The sequence below is a fragment of the Stegodyphus dumicola genome, chromosome 10 (assembly GCF_044657685.1).
Source record: "Stegodyphus dumicola isolate Sdum_Otavi_A_Nest chromosome 10, ASM4465768v1".
NCBI classification, from domain to species: Eukaryota; Metazoa; Arthropoda; class Arachnida; order Araneae; family Eresidae; genus Stegodyphus; species Stegodyphus dumicola.
In genome coordinates this window covers 69,586,161-69,613,257 of record NC_140777.1, presented here as the reverse complement: position 1 = coordinate 69,613,257, position 27,097 = coordinate 69,586,161, and the positions used below count along the sequence as shown (strand labels likewise).

Sequence of the window (27,097 nt, the reverse complement as noted above, 5' to 3'; positions counted from 1 at the left end):
TAGTAAACTGTACATTGGGGTGAAGGATTTCGAAATATATTCATTTTTTACTTCCTTGCAAGAAGCAAAGGAAGTATTGTAATCGCGAAAACTTTCGAGTATCATATTTTAAAGAAAATATCAATTTCAACCGCTCTCTAAACCATTTGAAAGATGTTTTTGCGTGGCATCTTTACGTACGAAAAGAATAAAGGACTGTTTTTACCAAAAAGGATTGTAAAATGGATTTAAAACCTATTCAGAAGAGACTTTTTGTTTGACGTGTGTACGTACGTAAGTATAGCTCGGATAGCTTAAGAACGAGCAGCCGTAGAACGTTTAAAATTTTAAATATAGGACTGTCAAGAAAGTCAAGATAGTCAAGAAAGTCAGAGCCTGCACCTTCAGTGTCTTTTTGCCAAGTGGGACCAAAAGCGAAAGTTCAGTTTTGTGCACCGAAAAATGTCTTCTTGCAAGCTGGCCGAATTGTTTGTTTTTGTATAAAAACTCTAATTTTGATTGCAAAAAAAATGTTTTTAACTGTATTTGGTGTTTTATGTTTTTTGTATGTTAACAATTTTTAATGAAGATGTTTTGAGATTTTACGTATTTTTACTTTGCCGCGAAATGAGAACTAAATTAATTGAATGAAAAATATATCTCTAATTAAAATTTGATGAAATATGTTTAAATGAAATGCTGAATAAAAAGTGTATAATTTAATAGGCCATAGAAGTCAATGTGGTGTCCACATTAGAGTATTTTTAAATGTGACAGAGCTTTCATCTTTCCCACTCTTTGAAATCTCTTCTAATTTACTTTACTTAATAGAAACTTAAGTCGGTAGAAAGCTTTTTTAATGCAACTTTTGCAGGATCTAACAACAAAAACGCTGTTATGATAGAGCAAACTATAAAGAATTTTTTTAATTATTTTTGAAGCCATTCGTTTAAATATAAAGCAATTTACCATAATTAGGAACACAATATTCATTTAAAATATTAATTAAAACTGCATAGATTTCGCAACATACCGATTTTGTATGACTAAAGAACAAGGACATTAAAAAGCGATAAATATTTCAAAGTGTAAAGGTCAGGAAATGGGCAAATTTGGAGAGAAGAAAAAGACATACTTTAGCTTAATCTTCAGACACCATTCCTCGCTGTCATCAAGATTGTGTTCGACTCAAAAGAACCAAAATGTTTTCTCGACTGAAAACAACATTTGGTGGAATAAATGGATTGGAATAAAAGTAAAAATATTCATTAAAAAGAGTATTAAATAACTTCGACCCCATACACAAAGGCTTTGATTTTTGTGATAATTTCATATCGAGTTATAATAAAGTTTTAAAAGATATCTCAGATTAATATAAAAAATATTAAATCCAACAAAAGATGAGATTAAAGCTGTAAATTTTGATATACTAAAACGTCTAGAACGTACTAAAACTTAATTCAGAACCCTGGTCTAAAGTAAAATAACTGCAGCAAGAAAATATTTTAGAAACCTAGTGCAATAAATTTCATTTAATTTTTAACCAATTCAAATTAATTTGAATATAAATTATTTTAATTTTTAAACTGTAGTTTTTTGCTTTCTATCTTACATCCCTGACTAAAAAAAAAAGGAGAGAGCAGGTGAAAGGAGTAAAATTTAAATAAAATTGGCAATTAAAGTTACAAATTCTATTTGCATTATTAGAATAATTAAAAATCAGTAAGCACACATGCAAATCTGGAGAATGAAGCTAAAATAAAGAGACTGAGCCCATTCTTAATAATAATTAAGTGTCTTTATAAGCGAGCAATGGAGAATAAAATAAAAAATACTTTTAAAATTCACCCCCCTCATTGATGCCAATCGTTAACACCCTCGTTAATGCCAATGCAGTTGCCAGCCAAAGACTAATCGGTCAAGCCAGGAATTGAACTGTGACGGAGCCATATCGACTATCATAACCAGACTTAGGACAAATCACTTAAAAGGGATGAGGATTTCTGCAGACGGACAGCGTAGTTACACCAACATTTGTCCAGATGACATCCCACTGTCTCGCCATCACATTGCCCAGCAATCCAGGCCAGACTGTTTGATATCGGCATTGAAGACCCAGGGGACCTACTTTATACTGATAGAGCTGCCGAGGTTGCAAAAGCTGTCAAAGACAGCTTCGGAGCTATTTAATTGCACTTTGTCATAGACACGACATCATCACATATCCAGTTTGTAATAAATCACATTCAATAACCAAAAACACATAACTACAATTTCAAACTTCAAGAATTAGAGAAGCGGCAATATACAAAATACAAAAATGAAATATGGAATTTGCTCTTCCACTACATCGTCATCGGATGGGAATTTGTGCAACGGAAGAAACAAATAAATGAAACAATATGTTTCTGAACCGACAGAAACACAAATTTAAAGTTTAAAATTTAAAAATAATCTTAGGAAATAAAAGTAATATGTGTCTTTATCAGTCTAACCCCTAAATAATGTAAGCAAAGTGCAATTAATCTGTAAAAAGTCTCTGAAAAGTACCATTTTTATACATAAGGGAAACCCAGGAATAGATGCATTTCATATTAAACTATTCCTCTCAGTTTTCATTGTAGCTGAATAAAACTCGAATTACCTACTATTTTTTATGTCTTAAACGTTAAAAATAGCTTTCTCACAAATTTGGTATGGTTCGTAAAACGTAGTTTGAAAATTCTTATTAAAGCTTAATTTTTTATTTCAAACAAAAAATATACGAGAAAAACGAACTTGTGGTTATAAAACATTTTATTATTATGATGGAGTTTTATACAAAATCAATTTCGCGAAATAGTTCATGTTTAGAAGTGATATATAAACGAATAGATCAATGCGCCCCTTTTCATCTGTAAGCATTCTTCATTATTCATCCTCACCGCTTTCTAATTCATACCTTTCCATTAGTTTCTTGTACACTTTATAAGAAGTAATTGGTACGCCAGACGTTTCACACATCTCTTTAACAAGTCTGTATTCTACAAGAAGATAACAATAGAGCAGAGTTTTACGAAAATATTGTATGCTTATTTTTTTATTTTCAGCTTCATTAAATTATAATGCTCTTTTTCGTGCAAGTATAGTTCACTTGTTTCTGATATTACCATGATTAAATACTTACTGCATTTTAACGGGATTTGTTTTTTTCTTTGCCTGTCTTAAACAATAAAAACCTGAAAATTTACTTAATACATTTATGTATCGAAGCAATCGCCTTACTGCTTTAGTGATATAGCACGAATAAGCAAACTGTAAAGTTGTAAGTAGAAATCCTGTTAGCACTCTTTAAATGTCACTGGGTAAAAAATCAGTGCAAAGCAAAAGAATTAAGGCATATCTTGTACCTCAAGACACGTTTCGTATCTAATTAATTTAGAAAAACATTACAGCGCATTTTATAAACAGGATGAATTTAATACAGAAAGTGTTCTTTATTCAACTGGAAACTTGTCTGCATATAGAAAGATTCTCCTTTTTAAATTCCTACGCCCATCAGCGGCCGATCGGTAAAGTCGCTGAACACTGGTAGTTCGGTCGGAGGTTCGAATCCCGCGAACGGGCTGGCTGCATGGGTGTTTTCGTATTTTCGTAGTTTTCCCCACGTGTAACGTGTATACGAGCCAGTTTCCCTTAGAAAGTCCTCTACGAAGCCATCCCTCCCCTTAGGCAGATAGCCCTCGAGGCTTGGCCGTAATTAAATAACCTAACCTATTATTTAAATTCCTACCATTAGTTGACACTCTCCCTATATCTTGCTCAAATTTTCAATCGTTAATAAAGTACTTTTTTTTCATCTACTCAAGTTCAAATACATTTTTTAAACTTGTACTGGATGACACTTGATGTTAATACAGTTTTTTTCATTTTGGGGATAGAATCAGAAATTACAGACCATTGTAATGAAATTATAGTTTCATAAATTAGAAACTAAAAAATGTTGATAATGTTAATAAAAAGTAACTAAAATAAAATTTTTCTTTTTTGACCTAAGTAGGAATTGACTTTCATCTTTTTTATATATTACTTGTTGTAAAGAACATCTGTAAAATAAAAAGTGATAAGACAAAGGCTGCGTATTTTCTTTCTTTCCAATAGATTTTAATCGAAAACTGCATCATAAAATATAAAATTTCGTTTATAACCGTAGTGCATCATCATTTCCATTTGTAATCTATTAGAGGTACGATTTTGACCCAAGCTAAATTTAAAATACATGAAGGGAGCCATTACCTCCGTTCAGAAATGAAATATGTTTTAATCTTACTTTTCATTCAGTTCTTAATTTTAAATGTATTTAAATATATATAACAAAATATTAAGTTTTTTTATCTGGTGGGTTTAAATTTCATATCATGGCATAATTTATTTTATGTTTTAGTCATAACAAAATTTAAATTTGTGTTCAAAATATAAATATAGTTTACAGCAGCATCTAAAGAGCACAATACTCCCTAGAAATAACAAAAATATTAGAAACAGTTACTCTAGACCAGTGATTCCCAACCTGTGGGCCCACCAGCGGCCAAGCGGTAACGTCGCTGAACACTGGTAGTTCTGTCCGAGATTCGAATCCCGCGAACGGGCTGGCTGCATGGGTGTTTTCGTGGTTTTCCCCATGTGTAACGTGTATACGAGGCAGTTTCAATTAGAAAGTCCTCCACGAAGGCATCCCTCCCTTAAGGCAGATAGCCCTCGAGTGCTTTGCCATAATCTAATAAACCAAACCAAACAAACCAAACCGGTGGTACGCAAATAAATGAAGTATTTTTTAACTACTAATTTCAAAAATCTCGTGAAGAAAAAGCAAAATTGATAAAAATTAGCCTAATAATCAAGCTAATAATAAGCTCGCGCTAATAATCAAAGAATTGGATAATAATATTTTAAGCTTTTTACCACTTTAAAAAGTTTTCCAACCGAACATAATTTGAAAATAGAAGAAGAAATAAAATTTTAAATTAAAAATCATTGTTTTCATTGACAAATAATTTCAACGTGTAATTTCCCGAGAATTATGAAAAAGAAAATTGGATTAGAAATTCATTTTGTCCAAATGTACCCGAAATTTTATCTAGTGAAGAAAAAGAACAATTGATAGAAATGTCCTATGATCGAACCCTGAAGATTTCAAAACTAACACATTCGTTAACTTTTGGCTGAACAGAAAAAAAAAACAATTTGAAGGGATTTCAAATAAAACTATTAAATTTTTATTGCCTGTTTTTCACAATTTATTTGTGTGAACAAGGATATTCTTCCATGCTATATCTGAAAAATAAGTACAAAGCAAAATTAAAAATTAAAAGGGGATCTTAATTTACGGTTACAACTACGTGAAATATGATCAAACATAAACAAATTGATCTCTCTTAAACAGGACCAGATTTCACAGCAAATTTTAGAATTAAAGTATTATAACTTAAATTTTGATAATTAAAATGTAACCAATATTTAATCTAATATTTTTTATTTGTGCATATTTAATACAAATAGCCAATAGGTTGCACAAATGGCAAAATATAATTTTTTAATATTTCTATACAGAAACTGAAAAATAATCATTGTAAAATATAGTTTAAGTACTAAAAGTTTTTCAATTTTTGTTTAGGTGGTACGCAAGAACCGCTGCTCTAGACAAACCAATGCTCACTTGTTATGGTTTGGATATTATTTAGAAACCTTATAGAGCTTTCTTATGTAAGTTTAGTTGTGATATCACCGGTAGTGGAATCGCAAACGATAATCGGGACTTTAATAATCGGGATAAAATTTCGTACATTTGAACAAAATGGATTTCTAATCCAATTTTCTTTTTCATAATTCTTGGGAAAATACACGTTGAAATTATTTGTCAATGAAAACAATGATTTTTAATTTGAAATTTTAATTCTTCTTTTATTTTCAAATTATGTTCGGTTGAAAAACTTTCTAAAGTGGTAAAAAGCTTAAAATATTATTATCTAGTTTTTTATTATTAGCTCGAGCTTATTATTAACTTGATTATTAGGTTAATTTCTATCAATTGTTCTTACATTGATAATCGAATTATTACTTTGTTTCGTTTTATTTATAACTATTATTATTGCATATTATAAGAAAATAGTTTTCTCATTAAAGATATAACCTGATTTTGCAACTTTCTACTCTTTGTTATAAGTTGCCAGTAAATATCTGCTTCTTATTTAAGGTAGCAAATGTTTTCGTTTGGATTTAAATAAAAAGCAGACTGCATTTCATTCCTTAGGTTTAAGGAATAAAAAAAAATCCTTACTATTTTAAACAATATGTTTTCTGCGAGTAGAGAATGTATTAGTGGCTATTTACACGTGATAATAATTCGCCATGGTATTTTATATAGTTCATAGTAGCTTTAAGGTGTGGTTCACAAGACTCGAGAACAGTGTTTGAAGTGAAATGAATAGACTGCTCACACATTTTAACATTCTCTTAAAGGTATTCATACAAGTTCTTATACATCGTCGGTCATCTGGGAATGACCTGTTCTTGAATTTCTCATATATTAATAATATGTAGAACTGTGTCCTCTAAGGCTGCGTTCAGACGGTGACGAAAAGGGCATAGAGGCATAGTCATAAGGGCATAAAATACGGGAGTTCCGTCCACACCTGCGAGAACGGGGTGTAAGCCGTGGCCAATGAGAGAAGCTAAATTTGCGCATGCGTGGATGTGTCTACAACTTTCCCGCGCTGCTCTCCTGCTCGATAGATTTCCCGCGTTCGCTGTGCTTGTTTTGTAACAGCGAAATCTTCTGTAGAACGCCGCTTCGTTTTAGCTTCGCTCTGATTGGTCGACGCTTATCCCAAACTCAGCGTAAAATTGAAAACTTTGAACCCTATGCCACGAGCCCTAAACCAGATTTTGTGACGTAGCACAGACTGGTTGCCTTGGCAACGGAGCTCAGCTATAACCACTTATGCCCTTTACGTCCCCGTCTGAACGCAGCTTAAATGGTCGTGATAACTGAAATTCTGCGTCTTAGGTTTTAAAAACTTTTTTTGTTTACTATATCCGACATACTTGTATTTTGAATATTTATAAGTTCAACTAAAACTGTAATAAAAGTAATGTTCTCTATGCAAATAAATTCTGACAAAGAGCATAATTATCTTACTTGGGTCACGGCATCGGAGTATATCGCAAATTATCAAAGAATTTGAACGGCAGTTTAGAACAAACATACGTAGGAAATCGGTGACAGGAAACACAAAAACGCTTAAGACACAAAGGAAAGCAAAAGCTCCGAATATAAAATAAGAAATGGAGTCTTGGGTTTTCTTCTCCAGTTTGTCCAAATCGGGGACGTCATCGTCGTTCTGGTCATCTTCATAGTTCTGTAAAGTAAAACAATTCATTTTCCAATACTTTTTCATGCGCAGTAAAAACTGCAGCATTCAAATTTAATGATACTTAAGATACAGACGCATGAGATAGACTCATACATCTGATCATGTGAAAATTTATGATTATATGACGTCGTAGTTACATGAAAATTTTAATCCCATTCAAAAATTCTGGTGATGTTTATTTTTAACTGAACTCGATACCTGTTTCATCATAATTAAAAGAACAGTTCAAGACTATTACGCACTTTCTTATTACTTTTTTAGCATTATACAGACATTCTAAATAAAGTTAAATCCTTACCACAGGGAATATTTGCTGAACGAACTGAAATTTAGGCAATTATGTAAAGGCATCAGCAATATGGAGAAGTATTGAACTTTTATTTTAGAAATCTACCGTGCTGTGTCAAATTCAAATTATTTTAACTGCTTAATAAACACTTTTTATACATCACATGTTCAGTTTAAAGTCCGGTAGCCATAATATGCTGAAAGTTTTCTAAGAAAACTGTATGTAAGCACCGGAAATCTGATAGACGGGTTTCCCTGAGGCAAAGTAAACGTTGCATATCCAACAAAAATCTGTCTTTATTTAAAACTCATTTATTTTGAATCTAGTAATTATAATAAAATCTTTTATTTAGTTCAGTCATGCTGCTTCACTGCGATTGGAATTTTGAAATCGTTTTTAATTTACTTCTTGATGAGATATCCAGTTCAAACTTTGTACATACACTGTTGGTTGGCGACAGCGCAATATGGTGAAGGGATATTTTTCAAAATTAGATTTAGATTTTTTTTCATTTGGTGTTCATTTGGTTCTCCGCACATATCTTCGTTTTAATAAACAAACTAAACATATCAGAATTTTTCTGTTTGCAACATGAGTTAGCGTGTAAAGAAAGCTTTCCAATGAAACCTGTAGGAAAATTGTAACATTCTAAAGTCATTATTAGCTCTTTAAAAAAAAAAAAAAAACAGGAGTCCTGAAAAACGAACAGTGCCCTCGCCAGGACTCGAACCCTGGACCTCTCGAATACGTGCCAAGTGTGCTACCATTACACCACGAAGGCATACAGAAAGGAGGAGGACAATACCCTTATATACCCCCCCATTTTAAAAGGCGACTGGGGACTGAGGACCCAGTCGCCAAATCCTGGTGGTGAAGAATCATCCCTCATCCCCTTTTAGTTCAAGCGCCACTGTAGAATCAATTTGTAACTTTCAAGACAAGGAAATCGAAGAAATCCGCAATGTTCTAGCTGGGAATTGAACCCTGTACTTCTCGAATACGCGGCAAGTGGGCTATCATTACACAACGAATGCATGCAGAAAGGAAGAAACCAATACTTTATAACATTAATTCTGAATTTTTGAAGATCGCTTGAATTTTCGGCTATTTGACGTTTATGATTTTAAAATTTCAACACCTTAAAGGTATCGGATATAAAGTTTTTGAAACTTTAGAAGATTATAAAATTAACTTGTTACCTTCTTTTAAAGCAAGAATGATAAAAAGGCATGATTGAAAAATTTTCTGCATTATTTTTTTAAAAAATGCGGTCTAAAGTAGACGGGGTTAAATAAAAAGCATTTCTCGAGAAAAAATTACTTTTGTGATTGTTATCATGCCCTTAATGACGAATCAGTGATATTTGTTTTTTCATTTTAGCTTTAAGTAAAATGCTTGTTGTAACTTTATTATTACGTCCAATTTCCGAAACTGAATATTCAAATCGATTTCTTCTTTCTCCGAATGACTCTCGGTTATTTTTCTTTAGTTCATTTTTTTTTATAATTTAGTGCTTGTGCACTAATTAATAATGACTATAAACTGATAGCATATAATTGAGATTAAACAGAAAATAAAATACAACTAAAAATGTTTTTTATAAAATAAACTTTCATTTAAAATGGATATGAAAATTAATGCACTAAAAGAAGAAATGTAGCTTATTATATAGTTAAAAGGGAATAGAATAGAAGAGAAGCACGCCGATGTGACAATCAAAATCGCAATAACAACCTTGTATTTAGCGTACATATACGCTTGTATAAGGTTGTTATTGTGATTTTGATTAAATGGGAATATTTGTTTAAATAATTTTATTTACAGAATTTATCTGCAATTTTATATAGGAAATAATAAAAGCGTGAGAAGCTTAAATAACAAATTCTATTAATTTAATTACATTGTCAGATGCATGATCCATTACCATTTTTAGTTTATCATGCCCTCCCCCCCCCGTTTTTGTTATTCACTATATACACTCATGTCCAGAAATTAAGGATAATTAAGGAGATTAAGGAGTCTCGCGGAAATCGAACTCTAAAATAAATATATCACCTGTAAAATCACTACACACATCTTCAAGAATCATATGCAAATTTCAGGAAGTAACCAGATGACACCGATGGTACGTCATAATGACGAGAGTGTAAGAGAGTGATATATAAGGAATACAGGCAAAGAAGTAAAATTGTTTGCAGCCGCTTTATAAGCATTTCAGTGCAATAACCGAATAGTTATGACACAAAGGACGCATTTGAAAGATTTTTTAACGTGGTAGAATTATCGGCGGTTTGGAATGTGGGCGTACCCAACTGGAAGTATCAGACGAACTTGGAATTGCCCAGAGTGTCATCTCCAGGCTTTGGCAACGACTCCAAGACGATGATAATGTGAGTAGACGTTACAGCACAGGTCGCCCCAGAGTTACAACGCCGAATGAGGACCGGCATTTGGCAGTTACTGCCAAAAGAAACAGGCGGAGCACAGCCTCAGACCTGTCTCGTCAGTTCTCTTCAGCCACTGGTACTACAATTTCAAGACAGACCGTGTACAGACGCTTAGGGCAGATTGGTCTATATGCTCGTAGACCTGTCAGATGCGTTCCACTTACTGCAACTCACTGTAGCCTGCGGTTAGCCTGGAGTAGAGAGCATGCATTGTGGACACCGCAACAGTGGGCTTGTGTGATGTTTTCCGACGGGTCCAGGTTTAGCTTGCAGTCTGATTCTCGCCGGACTTTCATATGGAGAGCTCCAGGTACCCGTTACCACCAAGAAAACATCATTGAACGACACCGTTACGGTGGTGCAGGAGTGCTCGTTTAGGGTGGAATTATTCTGGGTTCCAGAACTGACCTGCATGTTCAAATTCGAACCATGACAAGCCAAATCTATAGGGACGTCATTCTGGAACAACATGTACGTTTGTTTCGGGGCGCCATGGGCGCACAATTTGTGTTTATGGATGACAAAACTCGTCCTCACCGTGCACACATCGTAAGCGAATGCCTTCAATCGAAGGATATCACCCGTATGGACTGGCCAGCATTCTCACTGTACTTGAGTCCAGTAGAGCACATGTGGGACATACTTGGTCGACGAGTGCAGCCCGTCAAACTCCTCCTACATGTCTACCGGAACTTCGGAGAGTATTGCTTCTTGAGTGGTGTAATATCCCCCAAGATCAGATCGATAATTTGATACTTAGCATGCCTAGGCGTTGTACGGACTGTATTGCATCGTCTGGGAGACATACAATGTATTAACAATCATACCAACCAATATTGGTTTTTTTTGTAAATAGTGTTTTTTTTTTTTTTTTTTTTTTTTTTTTTTAATGTGCTCCATGGAGAAAAAATCGCTTTTTTTTTAATAATATCAAACATATAGCATCTTTTTTAGCTCTTTACCTTTTATTTAATAAATAAGCTTTACAAATAAGTCAAATTTGTTTTGCTTCTAACTCTTCCTTTGCCTGATTTTGCATTATCCTTAATTTATGGACATGAGTGTAAAACTGTAGATGAATTCTGTAAATAGAATTTTTCACTATTATTCCCATTAAACTATATGACAAATTATCTTTCTCCTTTTAGTGCATTAATTACCATATACATTTTAAATAAAATCTTACTGTATAAAACACTTTTAATCAATCTTATATTAGCTTGTGTTTCACATAACCTCATCAAGACTGCATACGTCATCACAAGTTATGCTAGATAACAAAAAAAAAAAAAAAAAAAAACCGAAATAAAAACTGTGATTGCATTTACAAAGCATTCAGTATTTGATACCTAATATTTTTTAAACCCAAGAGCGTTCTTCTTATGTACTACATATTCTCTCCTTTAAAGTACAATTAACTGTAATTTTTTTCTGGTGAAGTTTGTTTATAATAACATTCATGACTAGATCTATGAAAATGCTTAAATTCAGATCTATGCTTAAATTCAAAAGGTACTCACGTTCTCATAATCATCGTCAAGTTTTCCTCCAATCACTATGGGTTCTTTGGTTGCTTTCAGCAATTTTGAATTCTCCATCCACGGTAAAGCTAATAAAATGCGCGATTTACGAAATTCGAGATCCTTTACAAAATCTTGCTGATTTTTTTGCTTCTGATTTGGATTCATCATATCTGATAGCCAGCCTCCAAAAATAAAATGTTTCCCTTGTTTAGTTGTAATAGTGACTGGATGATCTTTCAACGGATTCGTGGGTTCAATATAAGGCGTCATTTGCTAAAAAAAAGTTCATGGTAATAATCTATAATATCTCAAGGCAAAGAAATTATTATTCCAAATTTCAATCTTTCTTTTCATTACAAATTTCAGTTCATAAGTTTAATTATAAATTTCATTTGGTAGGTTCAATTTGAAGACAACAAAATGATGTTAAATCCCAGTTAATCCATTCAAAGGAACCCAGTACATTAAAAAAAGCTCTTAGATTGCATTATAGCTTCAGCCAGAATTTTATCTTAAATATTGTATGATGGCATGATTAAGTAATTCAAAGTAAGCACAGCAGATAAAGTTTTCAAAAATAAATGCATAGCAAGTTTTTACACTTTTAATATTATCTCTTTTTTTCTAAAATTCTTATTTGAAAACGTTATCTTATTGAACCTAAAGGATAGTTTCAGTTAAAATATGGTTTTGAATGAAGCAAGATTTTATTTAAAGAGAGTCCCGACCCATCTAGCCAAATCAATATTTAACCCTTATGTCGTAATCATGGTGGGCAGAAGTTCTTCTGTTGATAAATCTATCCTGCGATCTTTCACTAACTCGTTAATATCCTCTTCGCTGACTTCTCAGCCCATAAACTTGTCCAAAAATAGGATAACAGGAACAACTGGTGAAACCCTTCAAGTCCCTTCCAGTACCCAACTGAGGGCAAAGCATTTTCTAAGCTGAGTTCATTGTTCTCAAAGAGCTCTCTGAGGCTTTAAGCTTTTTATAAATGCTTCAAACCTTTTATAAATTATTCTTAGGCAATGGAGGATATTGTATTGATTCTTCCAGAAAGGTAGTGGAGGATATTGTAGTGATTCTTCCGGAAAGGCAGTGGAGGATAATGTAGTGATTCTTCCAGAATTCTCCGACGGTCAGTTCAGTTACAGTAAGACCCCGCTTAACGCGGGGGATACGTTCCATCAAAGTAGAGCGTAATGCGAAACAGCGCTAAACGAGGCTATCTTTACATGTAAATATTGGGGTTAGGGGAAGATGGCTAGGAAATTGGTTAGGTATTAAATTTAAAAAGTATGTTTTTTTAATAAAAATAAAACCAAACATTTATTTCTTAAAGCCCAAATTAATACCACATTATTATTTCTTGCAAAAATAGAAACAAAATATAAATAACAAAACGAATATTCTTAAAAAAAAACAAATAAAATTCTCAGTCAGTCATATTTAGTTAGCCTTCCGCGTTTTCAGTGTTCTGCCTTTTTGTGACAAAAGCATCTAATGTTGTTTGCCTTTTTCTTTTGCGTTGTTCTCTTAAAAGTTCTTCATAAACGGATAGAGCATCTCTAACACCACGCCTTACTTTTGAGCTCCTGTCAAAATTCGGATCATTTTCAATGAATTGATCCATTATTTCAGTTATGGTAGACAAACTCCTCTTTACAAATGCCATCGAAAGTTCTTTTTGCTCTTCTTCTGAATCACTGCTGTCAACATTTTTGTTTTCTTCTTGTTCAGTTAATTCCTTGAGCTCATCATTAGAAAGACTAGCCGCTGCTTCTTGAATTATTTCTTCGACATCTTCCACATTTATCCCTTCAAAATATGTCTGTACAATACCGCACCGAACAAGAAATACAAGTACACTCTTTCGGATATGTATTTGAAACCTATCGCTGCATAATATTTCGGGGAATCCCCGTATGCTGCGAGCGATTTCGTGGAATCCCCGAGTCGAAATAAAAGAGCGCTAAACCGAAACAGCGTTAAGCGGGGTCTTACTGTACTTTTATAACCTAGGCTTCAAAGTATCTTAAATGTAGTCTTGGTGTATATTTCTTTTTTAAGTTTGAGATAATCTGCTTCTCTGTGGGCTGAATAAGATACGCAATGTTGGATGGGCCACAAACATTATATTATCTCCGCTCCCACGAAATCTAGCTGAGACTATACTCGCCCATTATCTTCAAAGCGTATAAGCTCAAGAGCATTGACCTTTACCGGGAGATTTTCTTTTCCTGGAGATAAGCCTTTATTGAAGCAACAAACTTATCGCGTATCCATTTAGTGAAAATCTGTTCATGCTTTTCAGTTTGGGCCTCGCATAATAATAAGTTTGCTATTAATAATATTGCTGTACTTAAAAACTCGTGGATTCTCTGAATGGTACATGAGGAGATTTTGATGTAAAAGTGGTACAGACACTTCTTCTTTTGAGATGTACTTTCGCCTGGGCTTCGTTTTTCAAGAGGCCTGATGGACCCCAGATTCCAAACCCAAAGAGGGCTAGGATATTTATAAGTGCATGGTGTCTTTGAGGCATTGGGCCACCTAAAATACACAGCAAGCCAAAACTCCTCTCGAATGGTTTGATGGTAGAGGAAGAGGGACGAAAAACTCTTCGATCCGTTATACCATCCTAGCGATGACTTCGTTATTCCAAGGTGTCCAAGACCATTCTGCATTTTTCAGTACCGTAGAGATATATTCGATTTAGGCATCGCGAACGAAGTGGCGAGATCAGCAATATGTCTAACGCTTTTAAAACTTAGCGATAAAACATTCCTTAGCTTTAATTGCAGTTGTAAAACCTTTCCTCTCTTATTCTTATTTTCTTCAATTATATATTTTAAGTTTTATGGCAAATATAATATGTTGTTTGTATAAAAATAATACAAACGAGCCCAAAAACATAAAATTAGCAGTGAGAATCACATGAGATGCTTTCATTACAATTGAGATATTTTCATTCCGATAATGAACTGAATGACAAAGTGGTTCATGTAGTCCAGGCGTTGAGGATTTCAAAGCAGCTTCATATTTTGGGGCAATATTTGCTCTTGTTTTTTATTCAGATTCCGTAGCTTCAGAGCTTTAAAAGTCAGACTTCTTACAGGGAAAATTTCTTACGCAGGAATTTCCTATCGGAGTTCTACTGTAATTTAATCATCAGAAGGTAAACCAATGTAAAACTGAGAAGAAAGTAAGAAGTTCCAATTTGATGAGAAAAAGGCGTCAAGCCGTTTTTAGCAGTCAAAATAATATTTTCAACAAACGAATTTCGATAGATTGTCTAATATATTTAGAGTCAGATTTGCAATAATTTCGTTTAAATGCGTTTAAGTTATATTAATCTAAGTATAAACACAAAACCGATTCAAAGATTCTAAAATACTCGTCATTCGTGATAAAATTTAACTCCAAGCAATGTAAATTTATCAGCTAAACAAATTGAATAATAAACATTCAAGAAAAAAAAAATTTTGGCGCTAATTTTACATACCAAGTCCCTTTTGTATCTGCTTCTATCCATCACTTTTTCCATGTAACCTTTAGATCTCAGACACTTTAAGCAGTGATTAATCATGATTTTAGCGTAAGGCCTTTTATCACTTAGACTCATTCTGGCATCAGATACATGGTTCTCGATTGCTGGTTGGCATTCGAAGCGACAGTTCTTGGATCGCTTCAATGTCTTCAAGTTTATATTTTTTAAACGATTAAATTTCTTCCGGAAACCTGTCATACTAGGTGCATTATCTGGTCCTAAAATATCTTCGTTAAAGTTCAGATCTTCGTCGACAGAATCAGTATTGTATGGCAATTTTACGAAACCTGGAAATTAAATATTATCCATGTTCATTAATCATGTATAGGTTGGTTACAGTTAAAAGTACCCTACTTACACCTACATAGATCCTGATCTGGTAGACCTGTTTCTTTCAAACTTGGTATATGCGTTATATGAACATAGGGAAAAGAAATCTCTAATGAAAACAGTAGTTCAAATTTCGATCACCAGTTGAGAAGGCGCATGAAAAAAGAAGAACGCAAATTGGAAAAACGAAACTTTAATTTTATCGCAGCATTTGTTCAATGAGCATTCCATAACGTCATAGTACGTTCAAAGTGTACCATAACGTTTTCAACAGCAGCATGAAGTACTTCTCGATCAGTTGCAGCAACATGGCATGTTACGTTTTCAATTCAAGCACAGACCGTATGCTTCCTCCGTAGACACGATCTTTGAGGAATCTCCACAGCCTGAAGTCAAGGGGATTTAAGTTCGGAGAAGAGGTGGTCAAACAGTCAGGAAACTTCTCTAAATTTCCCAATCATCTCCAAAGTGGGCTCAAAGCAGTGCCTTCACTGGTCCGGCAATGTGAGGTGGTACACCCTCTTGCATGAAGACAACAGTCTCTAAACTTCTTCTAAGGTAGGAAGTTCTTTTAAGGTAGGAAGGACATGAAACTGAAGACGTTCGCAGTGACAGACATCCGTGATTGAACACCTTAGAGGGTCTTGGGGGCAATGAAATTATCAGTAAAACCACACCATACAGTAACGTAATCAGGATACAGACACCGTTCATGCACAACATTAGGACTTGCAGTACCCGATATGCAACAATTTTCAGCATTATCTTCTCCATCCAAGGTTCAAATACGACCTGTCAGACCACAAAATGTTCCGAGGTCATGCATTTTTCGGGCTAATCTGGCCTAAAGAAAGGCAGCAAAATCAATACATTTGTCCGGGTATGCAAATTGCAACTCTTATAGAACTTGGATCTTGTTTGGATACCACTTTACAATGGATCGCAGACCCTTCGTTCGGTCGACCAAATGAGAGATAAATCACTTGACACCTCTCGAATACTTTTAGAAGAATATTGAGAACCAGACGTTCTTTCGACCATCGCAAATGCAACTTCTTCCACAGTGTCATTTTTTATTTATTATGTGCTTCACCATTTGGCATTACACGGAAGGGGAAAGATGCCACGTGGAGGACTTTTCAAGGGAAACTGGCTCGTATACACGTTACACATGGGAAAAGTCACGAAAATACTCGGTGCAGCCGTTCGTGGGAACTCGAGCCTCGAATCCAACTACAAGTGTTCAGTGAGTGGCTGTTACCTCTCGACCGCTGGTAGACATCACAGTTTCATCTGAAATCTGTTTCAATCTTCTTTCTCATAGCACAGACATTCCCCAATCTCTTCATCTGCCTCGATATAAGCCCTCTTCGAAGCCTTTCAAGTCGATATTCTCGCAGCGCATTTGAAAAAATTACTGTTATTCTGACAAAAACTACCTGATCAGCAAAACTCGAATTTTTCTTCTCTAAAGGAATAAATGATTGAATGAAGAATGAATGACGAAGAGTGATTTTACAACACTGAGTACTAATTTTTTAAGGCGCTCCAAATCTGGATAATGTCTTTTCTATATAGTAAGACAAACGCCATCTATCGTTCAAAATTTGAACTATTAATTTTAAATGCAGTTTTCATTTTCCCATGTGTCATACTATAATGTATCTACTAAGATTTTAATGAAAAAGGTCCACCAGAACGGGCTCTACGTAAGTTTAAATAGGGTGACTTCAATTATAATCAACCTGTAGATATGAAAAAATTAAACCTGAAGATATGAAATTAAAAATTTCAAGGATGGTAAAATTCAGTACTAACTGCGAATTACACTTATTCTAAAAGATAATTTAAAGTGATAAGAATGCAAATATTCATTTCTAATTAAGGCTTCTAAGATCAGTATTTATAAATTACATATTATATTTTACAATTGATGTAATCTTGACGACGTTTACTGAAGTAATTCTTGCCTGCCAGTGACAGAGTGTGTAAATTCACTTAGGACTGATAATTTTACCAAATATGAGTTACTTCGCTTAGCAGGCTAACTGAATATTCACTTCTTTAAAATTTTTCTTGAGTGACAGAAATTACAAGTCTTTTTTTTTTTTTTTTTTTTTTTTTTTTCGGAAGACCACTTCCAAGGCTTTCATTTTCGAAGAACATAAATTTTCATACTTTCATAAATACCAAGTATTTGATAGTAAACTGATTTTGATAGAAGATGCTTAACGTGTTTTAAATAGACGCAAATTCTCAAGGTTTTATACTCTGCTACAGAGTGTTCGTGAAAAGTAATAATAGCTTTATTTGTGTTCATATTTTGCTTAGAACCCTTTTTACATTTGCTTGAATAAAGGATTGTTAACAAAGCGATATGAAGTATTTGCAGTCATGTAACTAATGCAAGGAAAATTAGAATGAAATGGGATATTTTACTGATTTTTGTAATATAATGGATTAATAAACGTCAAAGTGTTAAAAAATGTAATAGAAAGTCTAAAAGAAAATCTGTAAAAGAAAGTCAACAGTAAGCTGATGAAGGAATACTTTATTGTTGAGTTAAAACCTTCTTGATTCCGGAATTTAAAATGATAAGGAACTAAATTAAATTCAGCGCTAGCTATCAGAAATAATAAACGTATCTTTTAATGAATAAAACTAAACTAATAAGAAACTAGAATTAGACAAAAATTAGACTTCGCTTTTAGATAGAATTTCACGCACTTTTGTCTAATTGAAAAATACAAATTCTGAAAATTACCAGAGATAAAATTGAATGAATAAAGCCATTTGCAAAATCATTCTACATAATTCTTGCACATGACTTTTAAAAAAAATTTTTTTTTTTGGTAAAGCAGAATGATAATGTTCTATCGCTGGAAGGAACATGAATAAGATGTACCGCTCTTGCCGAGATTCGAACTCCGGTCCTCCCTCATATGCGCTGAGCGTGCTTCCAGTTACGGCACGAAAGCATGCGAAAAGGAGGAAGAAAATGTTTTATATACCTCCTTTTAAAGGGCGACTGGGGAATAGGGGACACAGTCTTCAAAATCTTGGTTGTGACGAATTATCGTCCAGGCGCCACCTATAGAATCATTAGGAACATGAAAAAGGCACAATGCTCTCGCCGGGGTTCGAACTCCAAAACTCCCGAATATGCATCGAACGTTCTTCCAATTACACCCTATGCGGAAAGGAGGGAGAAAATACCTAAGTTTTATTTGTAAGTTGTAAATTTTTAGAAGGTTTACACTTTTTCTAAGGGAAAAAAGTAAAATGTATTCATTACATGTAATATAAGATTATTTTGAGATATATTTCATTACGTAATTGAACTGTAAGTCTGTGATAATTGGTGCAATGATATGCTGAGAGATGCATGTCGCAGCAGGCATTATATTAATTAAGTAAGCTACTATAATCAAAGTGGCTATATAAATATATTTGAAGGAACAAAGGAACAAACAAATGTGTTAGAAATTAAACAAACTGGAGTATAAATTCTTTTTAACTATAGACTTTGCATAAGTCTATAGTGAATAATTCACTTCATGAACTCTTTGAAAGCTATTTCGATTTAAATCTGAAATTATTATCATAACCGTTAAGTTCCTATTTTTATATTTTAAAACACTGAAAATAATCGCTCTCCTTCTTTGAGATTTCGTGTGGACAACTATTGCGTAGCAGCCAAGAAAAATGAGTCCTTTTTCTTCGCTGTAAAATCTAAAAGATTAGTAAAACATCTTCTTCCGGTCTGAGGATATAAATTTGCACTTGATGTGCTGAGTAGATGTAACGTATTCTATGTAACATCCAATTCTTTTCACTTTAGTTCTCTCAGCATTCTGCTGATGTGAAATTATTTTACCATTATCGAGTTTCTTCCAGATTTTGCTTCATGAAAAAGAAGCCGCTTTTTGCAGATTATTCTGTAAAGCACTTAATATAAAACTATTACAAAAGGATGATAAGAGATATTGTTTTCGAAAGTGAAGAAATTTTCATAAATACTCCAACTACACTTGTGTCAAATTGGTTGGCTACATATCACTGAAACGAGCTCAAAACTCATCAGAGCTTTATCTGATGCTAATCATCTGAATTTAATCAAAATAAAGCTTTTTAATTACTATAGAATTTCCCTTTCATCTCAGAATAATTTATTAATAAAATACTGCTTCGTGTCTACAAGCAAAATCCAATAGTTTTTACAATTAATTACACTTGAATATTAGGTTTCTGACACTAGACATAAAACTTTTTGGTGCATAGGAAAGTTACTCAAACATAAGCCTTGCTCCCATTTTTAACTGAATCGTTAGACAAGACTGATACAATTAATAAGCTATTAGATAAATTGAAATTTTGGTTTTTGAATAAATCTAAAAAGCAGAGTAATATAAAACAACTTTGCTTAATATAAAACTAAAATCCTTCGATAAGATCCTTTAGCCATAAAATAGCAGATATTTTTGGAGGATTTATTTCTGGATTTTAAAAATAAATTTCATCATTCAGTATACAGAATAGTTGAGTCCGTTTTAGTAATCATGTTGTTTTAGTAATTATATTTAGTAAATACTTTGATTAACTAATAACTTATTTTAATTTGCATCTTTATCTCTCTTCTTACTTCAGTCACAACTAGTTCTTTCCAGAAGGCTATGTAGAATTTTATATGGCAAACGTAGGTGTATAAATGTAAGGTGTTTATGTTACTTAACCAGTTATTTTATGTTACGAATCTATTCTGTCACTTCTCTCTTTCCGTTTTCCTGCCAGAATGCAAATTAGCTCTCGTGTATTTAAGCGAGGATTTGATATTGTTTCAACCAGAGCGTGTTCTGCCTGATGAAGGCCACGTTGCTAGTTGTTACTCGACGATAAGCACCTTGCTCCAATGCGTTGCTTTATTCTCGCAGACAGTGTTGTCACGGCGTTGCAGGTTAAGAGCCAACTTAAATACTTCTGCTTAGCCTTTGTGCTGATAAAGACTTAAATTTAGTTTTTTATTTAAAATTCTAATTTTGATTTCAAGCCATAAATCCTTGCTGATTTGTAAGCACCTTCAGTTCAGCTTACTTAGCTCTTAATAAAAGGGTCTTTTACATCCTTAGCATGTTTTTGCTATACTTTCCAAGACTTAGCGATAAGTCATTGACAGTCTTCAGTTAAGAGCGTTCACTTAGTGTATGTTACCAAAACAAGAGAGACTGCAAAATTTTAATCAGAAGCCGTAGAAGTTGCCTGAGCGAATGAGAAATATGAAGCCGCGCTTAGATTTGGATTGGCTGTTGGCTAATGTTTGAAGGTAATCCTGGCCACTGGGGGAGAGTTCCTAGAAATACCTATCCAAATGGTAAGCTGCAGCTGAAAGTTCAAGGAGCTTACTATTTCCTAGAAAAAATTGTGGTTCCTCCTAGATTAAATTGAATTGTGAATTTCTCAAAATTTAAACTTTACCTTACATTCAATGACCACCTAGCTTGTAATTATTGTTTTAAGATCTTAAATTGAGAACTGTTAAAGCTACATAATTCAGACTTAATACAGTATTTTTGTCAGCGTGGACTTCGGTACCTCACTCCCTTCACGAAAACTCATGCCACGAGATTTATTGGTACCTGCTAGAAATCACGCATAGCTAAGTTTAGTTGGTTACATTCAGCTACTTCATATCGAATACGTAGGTGTCATAGTGTTACGAAATGTACAGGCGCGGTGAGATAGCTTTCCCTCAAAGCAGATTTAAGGTTGCCATAAAATGGCAAGGGAAAGCGGAGTTGCCGCATTTGGCGAGAAATCACCCATTTGGCGACAAAATTAGCGATATGCCATGGAAGGATGGAGAACCTTCTGCAACGAATTCTTACCAGTTTAGCCCAGAATGTTCTCGAACAGGAAGTACGTGGAATTCTGAAAACAACCAAGCAGAGTCGGGAGCTGTACTCCGGAAAGCAGAGTCGGGTGCTTTGCAGGAAGCTGTCTCCACCGTTATTGCCTGACAGTGTGAAGGCTGTGTCGCTGATTGTTCCGGCGTGTTTATAGTAGATGTTCGACGACTGTAAAAAGTCTTATTGGAGCTGTCCTGATTAACATTGGCTAAATAAAGTGTGTTTCGATATTTCATCCAGAAGTGTCGTCACTCCAAATCCACAAGAATCCCGTACGAACGTAACAATAGTGTAAATTTAGAGTAGTTTTAGTAAGATTTTATTTTTTATTATCTAAATGAAAAGTTTAACAAGTTGAGATTAGTTTATACTGTAAATTACGTTTTTAGAATTTCATTATGAAGCAGGTTGATTTAAGTTAAATAAAAAGCAATTATATGTTTTTAAATATTAAACTGTTTAGCGTATGTAAATCTGAGTATTCTTCTAAGATATGATTCATATAAATATAACATATTGATAGGGATATATTTGATCAGGAGCTATTAACCCCACCAGACGTGAAACGAATTATCGCTCTAAGTAACTATAACCCATGTAAATCCTTCTGATTAAACAGAAATTAGAACATCAGTACATATATAAGTAATTACAAGCCAAGGAAAGGTTTTGTAAATTACAAGCCATGAAACTTTTTTTTACTAAACAGAAATTAGGGCATCAATGCATATTGTTGTGTCATTAAACGTAATCACAACTCACGGTAACATTGAGTAAATGGCTATCTCCGTAATCTGGCAAGATATCGCCAAGCTGGCATAGGTTTGCTAGCTAATTTTTGTAACCAAATAGCTAAAAGTCGCCAAACCTGGCGACAGTTTGGTTTGGTGCCTGTATCACAGTAATAGGCATACTAACTGAATAACTATATTTGACGTTCTCTGTAGCTGTAACCGTAATTCGACGCTCATATGCCTTCCAGTAATTTCGATAATCTTTACTCTCCTCTGAAATTATGAAATTGCCCCTCTTTCTATGTACCTTTTCTTCGCACCTAAGTTTGATTTTTCACCCCTCGGTGCAGAAAGACTTCGCGGGTGCAAAACAAGACATCTGTCTACATTGTCTGTCTGTCAGAATTTCGATAAGCAGAAAGTATTAGAAACAGAGGCCTGTGCAAACTATGTAAGGACAAAGGGAGCATTTGTCGTGAGTTGTTAGTTCAGAGTGACTACGGAATATTGAAAGCTTAGCCTTTTAGATGCCCTTAGCTTTCGCTGTGTTTAATGTTCTTAGTAGTTTGAACTGTAACTACTGATTTTACTCTGTGGTACTGCGAACACCTTCACTAGTATTTTCTGTGGAAAGTTTCGGAACTCTGAAGTGTTTCTTTTGATAAAAGAAATTTTGTCAACCTGTCATCGGAGCAGTGGGCATTCAATCCATTGTGGACCCGTATTTTGTTTTGTGTAAATACAAAAACGGCAAGAGGAGTTAATAAGTTTTAGCAATTTTGCATCGTGAAAATCGGGAAGGGATGGTAAAAAATAAATCGTATCTTAATCTGATGAATGTTATAAGAAATAAATCAAAATAATTTCGATCGAAAGGAATTCAAATTCAGAAAAAACAATCTTTTTTCTATGCTTGCATGCCTTTAATCATTTTGAAACTAGATAATGTTCCTTCTTGGAATGTAAAATATAATTTTATATGCAAAAATATTTGGTTAGATCTAATATCCTAATTACTTCTGGTTTCTGATGAAAATATAAAAGGTATACGGCAAATAGATGTTCAAATTGATACCACTGTGATAGTGACAAATTGCAGTATGCTAACGCAGCTTTGTAACTTACTTTCGAATGCTCCATAATGATGCTTTGTACGGAGATTTATTTGACTTAAAGACCTCTTTTAACGGGTTTAAACTCGAATTTAGCCGCTCAACCAGGAGAATGGTTAGAGACGCTTACTGCCATACTGAAGGCAATACTGAAAACTGACCTAATCTCACTAGTCTATAGGAGGCACACTGTTGAGGGTGCAAAAAAATTTCACCTAACCCAGTACGCTAAACGTCACCAAACGTTACAGCTCATCAAAAGGAATAATATTGCTAAACGTTGTTTGGGAAATTTCCCATGTAATCGAGAGCTATAAGTTACGGTTTTGTTAGATAAATTCGACATTTAGAAGGGATAAAAAAATACTTGAATTCATACATCGACACCTTTAAAATATATAATGTTGCGTGCGTACGGGTTCGTTATGAAATGAATGCACAAGTCCGATGAAAAATGAACAAAAATTTATTATTATCACAACAAAAATGCTTAAATTTTCTCAAATTATCATGCAGTATTACAATATCTCACAGTAGTTATCTTTTAACTACTCAAATGTCCAATAGAACGTAATTCAAAACAGCTAAAGAACGCTAATCCGCGAATTCGCTACAATCAACAAGAGCAGTTTTCTAAACAACAACAAACCAAGCAACTACTACAAACTGAGATGTTTTCCTCCTTTTATAAGATTTTAAAATCACGCGCTAGAATTTTCCAGTACTTTCTCGAAATCAAAAAGAGATATTTATTTATTTAATGCACGCGCTCTTGTATTTTCAATTTTCCGGCTTAGCTTTCTTTTTATATTCGTCACGCGCTGCACTGCGCGAGAAATAAAACCATTTAATTTATAATTGAAGTAACATTAGGTTTTTAAATACCAAATTCGTAACACTGCCCCCTTCCCAAGGACTGCACGTCCCGGGCAGTACAATCCCTGGACAGGAAGCTAAACTTACAACTGTGGCATAAATGCAACTGAGGGCATAAACATTACATTACAATATCAAACAACATGAACAATAAATGCAATAACTAACTTAAACAAATCAAATGCTATCAAATACTAAATACAAAACAAATACTAAATACAAATCAAATACTAAATGCAAATCAAATACTAAATACAAATCAAATCAAATACACATTTAAAAACATAAAGGACCATGGTCTGATATTATTTACAATTATTTACATTACGTACTATGGCCATAGTAATGAGCTAACCTGTCGTAAGAGTTCGAAGACTCACGGATCCGAACCATGACGTCATTTAGCCTGTTTAGGATTGTGTGCGAACCATCCCAAGGTGACTGTAAATCAGGTCTGACTCCTTTTCGTCGAATCGGGTTCCACAACCACACCTTGTCTCCTTCGTTGGATCTATGTCCAGCAGCTCTCGTGTTGTATCTGGTCTTCACTTTCTCCGTGACCAAGTTCACTCGCTTTCGTACGGAACGGTGCATCGCTTCAAAACGGGCCTGGACATCTTGGATGTGTTCATCAGGCGATGAAGGCGCATCCGTATGGCGATCAAACAGGCGGTCATAAGGCAGACGAAGGTCTCGACCGAAGAGCATCTGAGATGGAGAATAGCTGGTAGTCTTGCGTTTCTTTTCAACCCTAGTATGATTTCGGCAGCTTCCCGAGCTGGATCTTTCGGACAAGGCGTCGACATTTCCAGGCGAGGATCCCTTTTGAGGATGGATAGTCATGCCGTCAGAGGCTGAAAGCAGTTTGTCGTTTTTCAAGTCTAAGGAAAAATTGTATTTCCTTAAAAAGTCCAATCCGAGTATGCATGGATCTGTGATATCCGCCACATAAGCCGTGTGATGGTAGGCGGGACTTCCAAACGTGATGCTTACGTTTAACTTGCCAATTATGTCGATCTTATCACCAGACGCAGTCTGAAGGGTAACACAGGATGGCATCCAAATAAGTTTATCTTTAAACTGTTCAGCTAAATCATTCCTAATGATGGTAACATTAGCTCCTGTGTCAATGATCATATTGCAAGGAACTCGATCGATATTCCCATTAATGGACATTCCGTTACTGTTGCCACTCATTGTATAAATTTTAAGCGCTTTAAAACAAGGTTTTTCACTATCTGGCAACCTCCGTTCCTCGATATGGTCACTAATTTGTTTACTGCGTTGTTGCTGGGAAATGGTCTTATTTTCCGTACCTCGGGGTGTTCTGCAGTTTCTTCGTATGTGGCCTTCAACTCCGCAGTTCCAGCACTTTAGAATTAGTTTCTTTTCACTTCTGTTCCGTCTCAAGCCACTGACTTGTCTGGTAAAATCATCTGTTTTATATTCCGTACCCTGGGGTGTTCTGCAATTCCGTCTTAGGTGACCTTCACTACCACATCTCCAACACCTTAGAGCCACTTTCTTCTCGCTCCTACTCCGTATCAAAGCGTCGACTTGTCTGGCTAAATCATCTATACGAGCCATCAGTTGATCCACTGGCTCATGGACTCGCACAGCTCTAACTGGGTAGCGGTCTCGACGAGTGGCTTGCTGGGCTGCCTCGAATTTCATGACGTACACTAGAGCGCTTTTTAAATCTTTTACATCCGCCATTCGTAGAGCTTTTTGTATTTCAGTAGCCCGGATGCCGTCGATAAAGTATTGCAAGGACAGGATTTCCCTTGTTTCTGTCGGGCATTCCGAAAAGGCGAGATGGGACAGCCTTTTAACATCCGTGGCGAGCTCCTGAAGTGTTTCGGTAGGCTTATGTTGACGAGATTTTAATTGGAGCCTGCTGTAATCTTTTAAACACTTCTCTCCAAAGCGCAGCTCCAAGGCGCCGGACAGAGCTTCGAAATCTAACCTTTTGTTTTCGGGAAGAGTCTGAAGGATATCCGCTGCGTCGGCTCTTAAAGAAGCGGCGAGATGACAGGCCTTAGCTTGGGAATCCCATCCATTCGCATCCGCAACGATAGAAAACTGGGTCTTGTACACTTGCAGGATGTCTTCCCATCATATGTGGATAGCTTCAGAAATGAACGAGCAGGCATCGATAAGAATTTAAAATCATCACTCTTGCTCCCTGCCGTCGCTACGAATTTCTTTAAAGTTTCCATTTCTTTGGCAACTGCAGAAACTCTCTCATCAATTTGTTGTTCTATTTAGTGTTGGACGGCACAAACTCTTCCTTCAATTCGTTCCTCCACAGCCGAAACTCTCCCTTCTATATGTTCTTTTTCAGAAGAAACTTTTTTTTCTATTTCTTCTTTCACCGAAGAAACTCTTTCTTCAATTTGATCTTTTACGAAAGAAACTTTTTCTTCAATTTGTCCAACTTTATTTTCAACTGTGTCAATTCTGCCTTCCATAGCTTCAAATTTATTTTCTATTATGCAGGTAATTTCTCTTTTCATTTCTTCTTGACATGCTTCAATCTTTTCTTGACCAGCTTGAACGGCTTTCATTTCGTCCTTAACGGATTCCTGGCCCAATTTCATTTCTTCTTTAAATGAGGCAAAGGCTGATATTAACTGCCTTAATTGCTCTTCCATCGCTCTTGTTATTGGCATTCAAATCCCACTCCTGACACCAAAAATTGTTGCGTGCGTACGGGTTCGTTATGAAATGAATGCACAAGTCCGATGAAAAATGAACAAAAATTTATTATTATCACACCAAAAATGCTTAAATGTTCTCAAATTATCATGCAGTATTACAATATCTCACAGTAGTTATCTTTTAACTACTCAAATGTCCAATAGAACGTAATTCAAAACAACTAAAGAAAGCTAATCCGCGAATTCGCTACAATCAACAAGAGCAGTTTTCTAAACAAC

The 27,097-nt window shown here is 34.7% G+C and overlaps 1 protein-coding gene across 1 annotated transcript in view; it reads right to left on the bottom strand.

Moving 5' to 3' along the window:
• Positions 1–2,798: 2,798 nt before the first annotated feature.
• The window catches only part of LOC118180099 (uncharacterized), a 32,317-nt gene continuing 8,018 nt past the window's right edge, over positions 2,799–27,097 (bottom strand). The window contains exons 2-5 of the mRNA XM_085825124.1: positions 15,159–15,490; positions 11,648–11,923; positions 7,157–7,376; positions 2,799–3,002 (exon numbers count right to left, since the gene is read on the bottom strand). Of these exons, the coding sequence (XP_085681250.1) occupies positions 2,890–3,002; positions 7,157–7,376; positions 11,648–11,923; positions 15,159–15,490 (941 nt within the window). The 3' untranslated portion in view covers positions 2,799–2,889. The remainder of the gene's footprint in view (positions 3,003–7,156; positions 7,377–11,647; positions 11,924–15,158; positions 15,491–27,097) is intronic.